General features: G+C 40.6%; 1 protein-coding gene across 1 annotated transcript in view; it reads left to right on the top strand.

Moving 5' to 3' along the window:
• The window catches only part of UBASH3B (ubiquitin associated and SH3 domain containing B), a 138,856-nt gene extending 127,116 nt beyond the window's left edge, over nt 1-11,740 (top strand). The window contains exons 10-14 of the mRNA XM_066259807.1: nt 2,313-2,405; nt 4,060-4,204; nt 6,518-6,624; nt 8,685-8,794; nt 10,782-11,740. Of these exons, the coding sequence (XP_066115904.1) occupies nt 2,313-2,405; nt 4,060-4,204; nt 6,518-6,624; nt 8,685-8,794; nt 10,782-10,919 (593 nt within the window). The 3' untranslated portion in view covers nt 10,920-11,740. The remainder of the gene's footprint in view (nt 1-2,312; nt 2,406-4,059; nt 4,205-6,517; nt 6,625-8,684; nt 8,795-10,781) is intronic.
• Nucleotides 11,741-13,034: the final 1,294 nt, after the last annotated feature.

The raw sequence follows: 13,034 nt of genomic DNA, 5'->3' as shown, positions 1-13,034 counted from the left end.
ACCAGCGGCCCTTTTAGTGTCTGAACCTAACAGGCAGCCAGCAGACAAAAGCAGGTGGAGGTAAATCTTAAGGTGCCTTGTGCTTTTTCCTGACCTACTCCCAGGCTCAATACAGGTCAAAGCTGATGTTGGTGCACAAGTTGGCCCCTCCCATGCCCACTGAGACCTAGCAGAAGCAGTCACAAACTGTGGATCGCTTTGTAGGGCCAAACAGAAAGCCCAGAGCCAGTCATAGGCAGCATCTGAAATTGACCTGTGCTGGAGCCCCTCCTACGAGCCCCAAGAGCAAACCACCCCTGGTGGACTCCATACCATATCAAAGCACAATCTAATCAGCTCCACAAGTGGCACACCCGAATGGAGGTCTGAGTAAGCACTAGACCCTGCTGACACAAATTCCACTTTGTAGGGTCGACATCCACACAGCAGTTAGTACAGTGTGGTTGGGATTGGTTCTCACAGTCAGCCAGCCTGTGGAACAACCCCACCCACAGACGGGCCAAAAATAATTGAGACTCAACTATAACAAGAAGGCTTACATAACCCACACAAGGGGCAATCCTGGGGCACCTAGCTCAGGTGATCAGGGAGACTGTGTCACTGAGCCCCACAAGATATCAATTACCATGACCAGGAGACATAGCAGATCTACCTAATACACAGGAAGAAATAAAGAAAGGCACTCAAAATGCGGAGGCAAAGAAACATGACCCGAATGAAAGAACAGGAGAAATCCTCAGAAAAAGAAATAAATGAACCTTCATGCTTTGTTGGTGGGAATGTAGATTGGTGTGGCCATTGTGGGAAAATGTATGGAGGGTCTTCAAAAAACTAAAAATGGAACTGCCTTATGACCTGGAAATACCACTTCTAGGCATATATCCAAAGAAACTCAAAAACTCTAATTCAAAAGAATATAAGCACCCGTGTGTTCATTGCAGCATTATTTACAATAGCCAAGATAAGGAAGCAACCCAAGTGGCCATCAACAGGTGAGCAGATAAAGAAGAGGTGATACATATATACAATGAAATATGACTTGGCCATATAAAATAATGAAGTCTTAACCACTTGTGACAACATGGATGGACCTAGAGGGTGTTATACTAACTGAACTAAATCAGTCAGAAAAAGACAAACACCATATGATTTCACCCATATGTGAAATCTGAAGAACAGAATAAGTGAATAAAGTAGAAACAGACTCATAGACACAGAGAACAGACTGATCATAGCCAGAGGGGAAGTGGGTTGGGGGACTGGGTGAAAAAGGTGAAGGGGTTAAGAAATACAAATTAGCATTTACAAAAGTCTTGAGGATGTAAAGTACAGCATAGGGAATACAGTCAATAATATTGTAATAAGTGTGTATGGTACCAAGTAGGTGCAGGGAATATCAGAGGAACCACTTTGTAAAGCACATGGTTGTCTAACCACTATGCATACACCTGAAATTAATACAAAATAGTATTGAATGTAAACTGTAATTGAAGAAACAATTTTAGAACACTACGTGGATTTCACCCTTCTAACTCAAAGAAAAAAGATTATGGGAGCACCAAAAAAACAAACAAAACCAAAAGAACAAGACACATAAGAGGAGAGGAGAGGTACTCTGAGACCTGAAGTCCAAGTCAGCTGGGTAAAGAAGGCAGGAGGGAGAGGAGGGCGTTCTCAGTGGGGAGAACAAATAACATCATAGATGGGACAAACAGCATCAAGAGTGTGGAGGAAACCAGTCGACCTGTTTCTAGAGCAGAGGCTGTGAGCAGGGCAATCGACAAGGCAGGCAAGTTCACAGAAGACCTTGACCGCTGCATTAATGTGTTTGGACTTTATCGGGAGAGAAAAGGAGTGGAGTCCACAAGGAAAGTGTTGAAGTAATGGGTGTTGAGATTTATTTACCTCTGGTGTCCAAGAATAGGACAAGTCAAAATTTTGTTTCGCATAGGATAAAATTAAAATAACCTAATTTTCACAGTATAAACCCTCCAGTTTTTATCACAACCTTGACATCAGAGCACTATCTTGTTTCTGAGTCTCTCCTAGATGGACGTTTTGCTGCTTGTTAGCACCAAAGAAAAAGAAAGAAAAAGACAAAAAGGAGTCTTTCGTTTGGCTTCTTTTCTTAGAAATAAATCTCTCTCTATCAAGGGATTTGTTGGAAACAAAAAAGGCTGAGACTGCAGGCTATATGTGATCTATCACTGCAAAAAGAGAGGTTTGCGGGGTCTACTGGCATCCTCTCCCACACTGAGGGTCAAGCTGAGGCTAAGCGTATCAGATTGATTCTCTTTTGCTCTTCTTTGCAGGTGAAGCCTTATTAGAAAGTAACACCATTGTTGACCACGTCTACTGTTCCCCGTCCCTGCGCTGTGTTCAGACTGCATATAACATCTTGAAAGGTAGGACTTAACAAAGGTCAACAATTCCATCCCTCTGTCTCCAGGCAGCCCTACACTTAAATTATCTTCAACTCGTGAGACATGAGCCAAGTGAAAGCTTCAACTATAGAATTTTTAGCAATGATTCTTTTGGAACGTGTCTCTACAGAAGTCCCCAAACCATACTCTAACAGCATAAATGTAATGAAAGGCAGCACACAAATTTTTTTTTTCCTTGAACATTTTTTTCTTGGATGAATTCTACAATTCATGTAAAAAGTTGTCTGGGAATAATTTAGAGCCTACAGAGCATGAAATGGTGAAGTCACTTCCTCCCTCTTGTTTACAGTAGCAATGGTGTTCCCAGGTGTCTGCAAATCTTAATCATCCTGGTTTCTTTATGACTTTAAAAGCACCATTGCTATAAAGATACTCAACTTATTTTTTTTTATTAGAGAGAGAGTGAGGGAGGGAAGGACAGACAGGGACAGAAAGACAGGAAGGGAGAGAAATGAGAAGGATCAACTCATAGTTGTAGCACCTTAGTTGTTCATTGATTGCTTTCTCATATGTGCTTTGACCAGCTGAGCCAGCAACCCCTTGCTCAAGCCAGTGACCTTGGGCTTCAAACCAAAAACCTTGGGCTTCAAGCCAGTGACTTTGGGCTTCAAGTCAGTGACCTTGGCCTCAAGCCAGCAACCTTTGGACTCAAGCCAGCAACTACGGGACCATGTCTATGAATCCACACTCAAGCTGGTGAGCCTGCGCTAAAGCTGGATGAGCCCACATTCAAGCCAGTGACTTCAGGTTTTCGAAACTGGGTCATCCACATCCCAGGTCAATGCTCCATCCACCGCCTGGTCAAGCAAGATATTCAATGTTCACCCTAAAAATCTGTAGATGCTTATAGCTCTAGGGATCATCATTCTCATTCCACTGAAAAGAAAACTAGAAGAAATATTAGACTGTTTACTTATATCAAACAAATGAATGAGCCAGGCATAGCCGAGCCAACAAATTTACACTATATTTGAGACTGCTATTTATTAACCTTAAGTAAACCAGAATGCATTTATGTATTAAAATAGATTATGAATTAAATATGCATAGAAAAACTGGCCTTAAGACAATACAAAGAGAATTAAACAGGGACATTTTCTGCTCCGAGGGTCATTACACTGCAGTAAAGCACAGAACTTGTGCTCTGGCACTTGTAGATAGTCAATGTTGGTTATTCTGATAGAGAAAATGAATAATTTACATGATAATCAAACACAATGTAAACTATTGTAGACGACTGGACACCAAGAGACTCTGACATTTCTTCATGAGTAAATCAGTCTTGGCACTTACTTTAGAAAAAGGAATTATGGCAGTGCTAGGACTGTGTACATTTTGGGGGAAGTGGCTTGTGTTTTTTCCCCTTAAACCAGGTACCATTTAAAAAGCCAGCATACATCTTCCCCGGGTGGCGTGGCCAGAGTAACTCGTATATTTGTAACACTCAGAAATTTAACACCTTGGGCCAAACCCATGCTTCCACTTTCTTTTCTCATCCCGTTCAAAAGAGGGTAGAAGACTTACTAGAATTTTGATATCAATTTGGCCTTTCATTTACTTTTTCGCTGAAAACCTAGTGACATTTTCTTCATCTTTAACTTATCTTCCCTCTAAGGTTTACAACAAGAAAATCACTTGAAGATCCGCGTAGAGCCTGGCTTATTTGAGTGGACAAAATGGGTTGCTGGGAACACATTACCTGCGTGGATTCCGCCATCAGAGTTAGCTGCAGCCAACCTGAGCGTTGATACAACCTACAGGTAACCCTCTGACACTGCTGTTTCCTGAGACTACAACCTGACTACAACCAGGCTGGGCTACTTAAGGAAATGAAGGACCAGATACAGCCCGCAGACAATGATACACATTGCTGGAAGTCAAGCGTAGGACTGGAAATACCCAAACTGAATAAAGACAGAATTCCCTTGTATTTAGCTGAGTTTAGGTTAGAGCCCCACACACACATTGCATTATCCTGCCTTTGTTATATCTCTTTCAGGGAATAATAAAACCACTTGGCATACCAGGAGTAGCCACCAACAAATGATAATGCAGTTTCAGAAGCTTCTTGGGAGGGAAAGGAAATATCAATGTCTCACTTTAAACTGTCACTTTTAGTTTTTCAAAGCATTCTTAATTCTTTTTCATCTTCATTTATTATTGCCATAACCCCAGAATGTAGACAAGCCACTTTTATATATAAGAGAATACAAGTGGCTTTGCCCAAAGTTGTATGGTTCGTGGACACATATCACGATAGTATCAACTACTAACCTTTATTGCTCATTTTCTGCCTGTGAAGAACTGTTTAATCTCTTTTACAGTCTTCTCATTCCTAGTCCTTTGCTTTTCCCCATTGGAACAGACTGTGCTGGGATTATAAAGAAGTGGACCACTTTGTAAAGTGTATGATCGTCTAACCACTACGCTGTACACCTGAAGCCTATACAAAGCAATATTGAATGTAAACTGTAATTGAAAACTAAAATTTAATTTTTAAAAATTGGCAGAAGGGCTGAATAGGTATTTCTTCAAAGAAGGCATAACAAGGGCCCACAAGTACATGACAAGATACTTAACATTGTGGATCAGTGACATGCAAATCAAAATCACAGTATCACCTCACACCTGTCACAATGGTTATCATCAAAAGGCAAAAATGCTCACATGTTGGCAAGAATGTGAAAAAGAGGGCACCTTTTTACATTATTCTTGGGATTGTACTAGTGATTTCTCCATGGAAAACAGAACAGAGGATTTCTCAGAAAATTAAAAATAGAGCTTCCGTATGATCCAGCAACCCCTCTCTGAGTGCATAACCAAAGGAAATGAAAATAGGATCTAAAGAGATATCTGCACATATCACTTATGTGGAATCTACAAAAGTCAAACTCAGAGAAACAGACAACAGTTTACATATGGCTGTGGTTACCAGGGACTGGGAGAAAATGGGAGATGTTGGTCAAAAGGTACAAACTCCCACTTATAAGATACATAAGTTCTGGAGATCTAATGACAGCATGGTGATTATAGTTAATAATAGTATATTATATATTATAATATATATATATATTTAAAGTTGCTAAAAGAATAGACCTTAAATGTTCTCACCACAAAATAAGAGATGATAATTATGTTACATGATGAATTTGTTAGCTAAGGGTTATGGTGATAATCATTTTGCAATATATGTGTATCAAATCAACATGTCATATACCCTAACCTTACACAATGTTACATGTTAATTATATCCTAATAAAGCTAGAAACAAAAATTTTAAAATAATAAAACTACTCTTATGGGTTATTGTTTGTAAGGCTACTGAGGAGAAGCTTTGGAAATCCCTTGTGCTCTAAATAGATAATGTGATCTAACCTCCACTTTGCTTCCCACTGGTTATGTGACCAAAGACTGATAGTAGAATTAGTTAAACTGCTTATGAATCATCTTGCAAGTGAAACCTACACTGAATGTTTCATTCCAATGGGTCACTCTGACACTATACCTACACAGACTTTATTTCTGTACATTCTGTACATTTCGACCCCACTTCTACGTAGTGGAAATCTCAACCTTCCTTTTTTCTAGGGAAGTGGATAAATGAAATTACAGGAACTTTAGAAGGGTCGAAATAGAAGTTAAGAGTAGTATCAGCCTGACCAGGCGGTGGCACAGTGGATAGAGCATCGGACTGGGATGCGGAGGATCCAAGTTCGAGACCCGGAGGTTGCCAGCTTGAGTGCAGGCTCATCTGGTTTGAGCAAAGCTCACCAGCTTGGACCCAAGGTCGCTGGCTTGAGCAAGGGGTTACTCGGTCTTCTGTAGCCCCACAGTCAAGGCACATATGAGAAAGCAATCAATGAACAACTAAGGTGTCGCAATGAAAAACTGATGATTGATGCTTCTCATCTCTCTCCGTTCCTGTCTGTCTGTCCCTATCTATCCCTCTCTCTGACTGTCTCTCTGTCTCTGTAAAAAAAAAAAAGAAAAAAAATTTTAAAAAAAGAGTAGTATCAATTGCTTTGTCTTAGGATCTAAATGTTTTATTGCTTTTGTTCCTTTCTCTATTACAGACCTCACATTCCCGTCAGCAAATTAATGGTTTCAGAATCCTATGACAATTATATCAGCAGAAGTTTTCAAGTAACAAAAGAAATAATAAGTGAATGTAAAAGTCAAGGTAAATGGTATTATTTTGGACTCCATATTTAAATATATGACTATTTCTTTATCATGGTTAATAGGCTGTTCAGGATGTTTCAACTTGCTATGCCAGACTTACTTAATAAATAAAACAATATTTCCAGACTCTCTTGTAGATACTTTCATGTTAAATTTGTAAAATTCTCCTGAATACCTATAATGGCAGGTATTCCATGAGGATATACCAGGTTTAATTTCAACATAAAGGAACTTAGATGTTTGTGTTAAGAGCTATTTATCTTGCACTCTGTGAAGGAGTTACAATTTCTAGAAGTTCTTTAGCATAACATTGTTTTTTCTATAATTTGATCCAGGAACATGAACACCCACACACAAATACAGCCACAGCTAACACACATACCATCACAGCTACCACCAAAGAAGTCTTCTATAAGATTCAAGTGTTTGCTATTGAATTTTATAAATATTGAACTCAGATATTTAATATGTAAAACTGTTCACAATAAAATTTTTAGTAAAATAAAAAGCAGCTTACAAAAGCGTATATACATTCCCATTGCTTTTTTTTTTTTAAGGTAAAATATGTATCTTCATAGAGCAAAGACTGGAATTACATACACTGAATTGTTAATAGTGGATATCCCGCCTGACCAGGCGGTGGCGCAGTGGATAGAGCGTTGGACTGGGATGCGAAAGACCCAGGTTCGAGACCCTGAGGTCGCCAGCTTGAGCGTGGGCTCATCTGGTTTGAGCAAAGCTCTCACCAGCTTGGATCCAAGGTCGCTGGTTCGAGCAAGGGGTTAATCGGTCTGCTGAAGGCCCGTGGTTAAGGCAGATATGAGAAAGCAATCAATGAACAACTAAGGTGTCGCAATGAAAAACTGATGATTGATGCTTCTCATCTCTCTCCGTTCCCGTCTGTCTGTCCCTATCTATCCCTCACTCTGACTCTTTCTCTGTCTCTATTAAAAAAAAAAAAGTAGTGGATATCCCTGGTCAACAGTATTATGGATGATTCCCACCATTTAGTTATCACTCATAAAACCACTCACTTCATTACCACTTCTGTAATCCAACTATAAAGATATGCAGCATGTTCTATCAACTGGGAAGTCTCAAGTGTTCATTGGTCCAAAATGACAACATTGAAAACTATATTAAAGGTATCAGAGAGCACTGTAGGCAGAGAAGAGTTTTGTGTCTTGATTGCGGTAGTGTTTACAAAAAGTTATGCATGTCATAGACTTGATTAAACCTGGGGAAACTTAAATAAGCTATATGGATTGTACCAGCATCCATTTCTTGATTTTGATCTTATACCATTTAGGCAAGATGTTACCATTGGAAGAGGCTGAGTAAAAGTCACATGGGACCTCCCATGTGTGTATGTATGTGTATGTGTATATGTGTGTAATATACACTCTATATAAATACCCACACAATATTTAAATATGTTAGTGTGTGTGTATAATATGATATATAGACATATATAATATACAGTTGTGTTGTATACATACTATCTATAAAATTGACCCATGAATAATGGGTTAAGGGTGCCAACTTCCATGAAGCTGGAAATCCATATATTATATAACCTTTGGCTCCCCGAAACCTTTACTACTAGCCTACTGTTGACTATAAGCCTTCCTCAACAGTCAATTAAAACATATATTGCATGTTTTATGTATTATATACAGTGAAGTAAGCTAGAAAAAAGAAACATTAAGAAAATCATAAGGAAGAGAAAATAGATTTATATTATTTAATGAAAAAATTTGCATTTAAGGGAGTCCACACAGTTCCAATGCATGTTGTTCAAAGATCAACAGTAATTTTATGTATACACATAGACTGTATTTGTCATCTCCTATGAATCTATAATTATTTTAAGATTAAAGGGTTTTTTAATGATATGAGGCTGCTTTAACAATACAAAGCATTTTCAAAATGTTTAGCCCATAGTCTCTTTCCTGAAAATGTCTGCCCCTCCCCAGAACACTTGGCTTCCAGTATTTACAAAGTTTACATATGACTTTATAGAAATGGTCATCCCAGTTCTTGCTTTTTTTCCCTCAGGAAATAACATCTTGATTGTGGCCCATGCATCCTCCCTTGAAGCGTGTACCTGCCAACTCCAGGGCCTGTCACCTCAGAACTCTAAGGACTTCGTACAAATGGTTCGAAAGGTAATTCACTTGCATTTCAGGGGCCGGTGGTGCCCGGTCATTTCAGAACAGCTCAATGACTGGCCGATAGCTGAATTCTTTGGAGCACGTTCTCGGAGCTGGGAAAATGCATTTACTGATTCACTTGACCGAGCTGGATCGAGTGGTCCTCTGTGTAAGGCGCTTTACTAGGCCTTGTGTAAGAGAAAAAGACATGTTTGACCTAGTTCTAGTTTCTAAGAGCTAAAATTTAAGCAGTGGCTAAAACGTGATAAGCAAATTGCCCTGCTTTCCCTGAGGAACCACGGATTGCCTGAAGAAGAGTGAGGGGCCAATACAGACTCGACAGCTCAGCTGGAGGACAAGTCTTGGCTGGGCGGCCACAGGAAGCCGTGGTTTAAAATGTCAGGCCAAAAGGCAAACCCAGAAACAGGGCAGTGAGGCAGAAAACCCGTGGGGCTGACCCACACATCTGGGTTCTTCCTTCTCCTGCCTGTGAAATAGGTTTGTCTGTCAGCCACCTTCCCACACACTTCCCTCCACGCTGACTTATGTTTCCTTTATGTGCCCCTAGAGAACCTGGTTTAAACTCTATTGCAATTATTTTCTCACTTTAAAAAATTTTTTATTTTAAAGCAAGAGGAAGAGAAAGAGAGAGATAGAAATACCGCTCTGTTCCAGTATGTGTCCTGATGGGGCTCAAACCCACAACCTTTGCATATCTGGACAACACTAAACAACCGAGCTCTCCAGCTGACTTTTTTTTTTTTTTTTTTTTTTTTGTATTTTTCTGAAGCTAGAAACGGGGAGAGACAGACAGACTCCCGCATGCGCCGGACCGGGATCCACCCGGCATGCCCACCAGGGGGCAACGCTCTGCCCACCAGGGGGCAACGCTCTGCCCACCAGGGGGCTATGCTCTGCCCCTCCGGGGCGTCACTCTGTTGCGACCAGAGCCACTCCAGCGCCTGGGGCAGAGGCCAAGGAGCCATCCCCAGGGCCCGGGCCATCTTTGCTCCAATGGAGCCTCGCTGCAGGAGGGGAAGAGAGAGACAGAGAGGAAGGAGAGGGGGAGGGGTGGAGAAGCAGATGGGCACCTCTCCTGTGTGCCCTGGCCAGGAATCGAACCCGGGACTTCTGCACGCCAGGCCGACACTCTACCACTGAGCCAACCGGCCAGGGCTCCAGCTGACTTTTTAAAAGCTGACTTATGCGTCTGTCCTTCCTGTTACTGTGTAGGCTGTTGGAAGGCAGAGATTTTTATCTTGTTTCTAAATGCCGCTATGGACACATACACACAAATAAGCTTTCAAATGCCACGAATGCTGAAGTCAGGAAGAGCACGGTGTCAACATTGAATGTTACAGATACACATGAAAATAAATAAATAAAGCTGGCTGAGATAAATGAATAACTTTTCAAAAACCAAATAGTCTTTCCCATTGTCTACATATGATTTGGGAAACGTATGAGCTGCAGTTTTAGTTTGAGTTGCGATTAGGAAATTAGGAATTAACTTGCAGCACCGTAGCTTTAGATATTGTCTCATTTTCTCCCACATTAACAAGAGGCAAGCTATCAACAATTAATTACACAAGAGGAGATCACCAATTTTTTTAAAGATTTTATTTATTCATTTTAAATAGAAGAGAAAGAGAGAGAGAGAGAAGGGAGGAGCAGGAAGCATCAACTCCCATATGTGCCTTGACTAGGCAAGACCAGGGTTCGAACTGGCAACCTCAGCGTTCCAGGTCAACACTTTATCCACTGCACCACCACAGGCCAGGCAGGAGATCACCATTTAATAATGAATCCTTCTGATGAATCTTCTTGCAATGTAAATACTCTTCCCTTTAATTTATCATGTTGTTTTTTATGGATTTGGGGGAGGGATGCATGTCTACAAAGCCTCTGTTAATTTCTAGGACTGTTCCTTATCCTCTAGATAAAAGTTGGAGCATTAAACTTCTGTTTTCTATTTTCTATTTCTTTACTACTCTTATGTCAGATTCCATACTTGGGGTTTTGTTCTTGTGAAGAACTGGGAGAAACTGGAATATGGCAGCTGACAGACCCACCCATTCTTCCTCTTACCCATGGACCAACTGGGGGCTTCAACTGGAGAGAGACCTTGCTACAAGAATGAACCACACCAACGAAGAAGAAAAAGAAGGCTTTAGGAAGCCTTAGGGAGAAGTGTCTTTTCTGTGTTTTAGTAACAGTGAAAATGTCTGCATTCCGTTAGAAGCAGACAGCTCAGAATACTTTAGCATACTTCCTTTCATGCTTTAAAATTCTCGTGATGAGACTGTGCATCAGAAAAAAGGAAATTTGATTCAGGGATAAAAATCATTCTCTCTGGACTCTTACCTAGTTAACAAGGCTTTCGAGAATTGTCTTCCTAAGTCAAGGCACCTGCTACGGCAGAGGATGCACTCTTCCTTTCGTCAATGTATGGCCAAGGATCTTGAGTCCTCCCAAAGGGAGGTGCTAGCCCACCCTGAGGAAAGATGTGGGAGGAAGGAGTGCATCCAGAATCCAGCTGGAGGGACACTGAGCTGCCGCTTTGGTGATGGGTTTTTCTATTTAACTTCATGTTCCCGTTGGGCAAAGCCAAGCTGAAGGATTATTTTCAGGTTATCAGAAAACATGTCGTGTAGAGAGCTGTTCTTAGGAGACCCTTCAAATTCTGCTCTCCATATGACCACCAATGCTGCCGGCTCCGGACGCCCGCCCTGAGACTCGAACATTTACTCTGGTACTGCCACATTTTCTGTAGAGCAGCTGGCTGCAGCTTTTTGCAACAGCCCCTTTCCCTTGCCTCTATCTGTGAAATGGGGAGATGAAGCACTTTTGCTCTCCAAAGCACTTTTGGATACTCAGGAGGAAAATAAGATAAATGTGTGAAGTATTCAATTGTAGGAGCAAACAACTTGCAAGATATAGAGTGACTCTGGATTGACCCGTGTTGCAACTGAAAAAAGGCACCGCATTTTCTGGTCACCATGATTGCTTGTCCTTGGCCCTAGAGTCTGGACTATAGCAACTAGTTAGGGAAGTTGACATTTTGAAGGGATGTATGTTACGTACATTATGTGAGTCAGCAAAAAGCTCATTCTTGTGCAATATGGACATCTACAAACCATACCAAGGGTCAGGTTGTTGTCCACTTACATATAGTACATGTCAATCATAACAAGACATCCACAAATGCATCAGTTATACCAGGGATGTATATAACGAAGTCAGGGAACTAATTTAAATGATGACAGTCACGATTGCACTGCTACTTGTGCTGTCATTTGTTTGTTTGTTTTTCTATGATAATTTTAAATATGTAGGTAGGGCTACTTAAGGAAGGTTGAGAGGACCACTTCCTGTGGGTTCCCTTCACACCTGCTTCCCAAGTTTAGAGGAAGTTTATTTAAAAGAAAAATAAATGACAATCAAGCCAAATTATCAATGTCTATTTAATTGTGTTGACTAGCTGAGTGCTGACGGCACCAGACAGTAGTCTAGTATGGTGTAGTTCACTGTGTAGAACACGTGTGTGGAATGGAATCCCAGCTACTTAAAGGGAACTTTAATAATTGTAAAAACCAATCAATATATATTGTAGCATTGAATAAGCTTCAGAACCAAAAATGCATAAAACATGGTATATGAAAATAGGTCTGTCTATGCTTCTATTTGACATGGGAATTCGATGCTCCCTGGAAGGAAGAGGGAGTGAAAGGATGCTGGTTATATGTGTTAATCAGCAAAAGGATTAGAGTTGGGGTTTTTAAACGTCACTTAATGAAACATGTCATGATTTTTCCATTTTAAGAAGCAAGTCTTGATTTCTTCTAGCATTGCATACACACTATCCGGCTCTGCTGACATCACTGACTAATAGAAGTGTTTTAACATTAAGATTGGTGAAATAGTCTCGTTGAAGAGAAACATCACATTAACAGTTAATGCAATGTTGCTGCCACTCACTCTTTTATCTGTTAAGGCAGTGAATCTACTGTTTAATCAGATTTATAATGTGTATTAGATTCTGCACAAATTTTCATGGACTTGCAATGCTCAGAATAATGCTTGAATACCTCACATGCAATTTCCTTGAAAATATTAGCAGTGTGTTCTGGGCTGTGTCTATACTTACACAGAACAAAGTTCAGAATGGGTTTTCCTCTCCCTCCCTCTGGTTTGTCTTGGTCCTATGATGACCTGAGAGGTCAGCTTGGCTGGGCTACAATCCATTGTCCTTAGT

The sequence above is a fragment of the Saccopteryx bilineata genome, chromosome 2, assembly GCF_036850765.1.
Source record: "Saccopteryx bilineata isolate mSacBil1 chromosome 2, mSacBil1_pri_phased_curated, whole genome shotgun sequence".
Taxonomy (NCBI): domain Eukaryota; kingdom Metazoa; phylum Chordata; class Mammalia; order Chiroptera; family Emballonuridae; genus Saccopteryx; species Saccopteryx bilineata.
The sequence above is the reverse complement of the archived record's forward strand: the minus strand, read 5'-3'. Positions and strand labels throughout refer to the sequence as shown.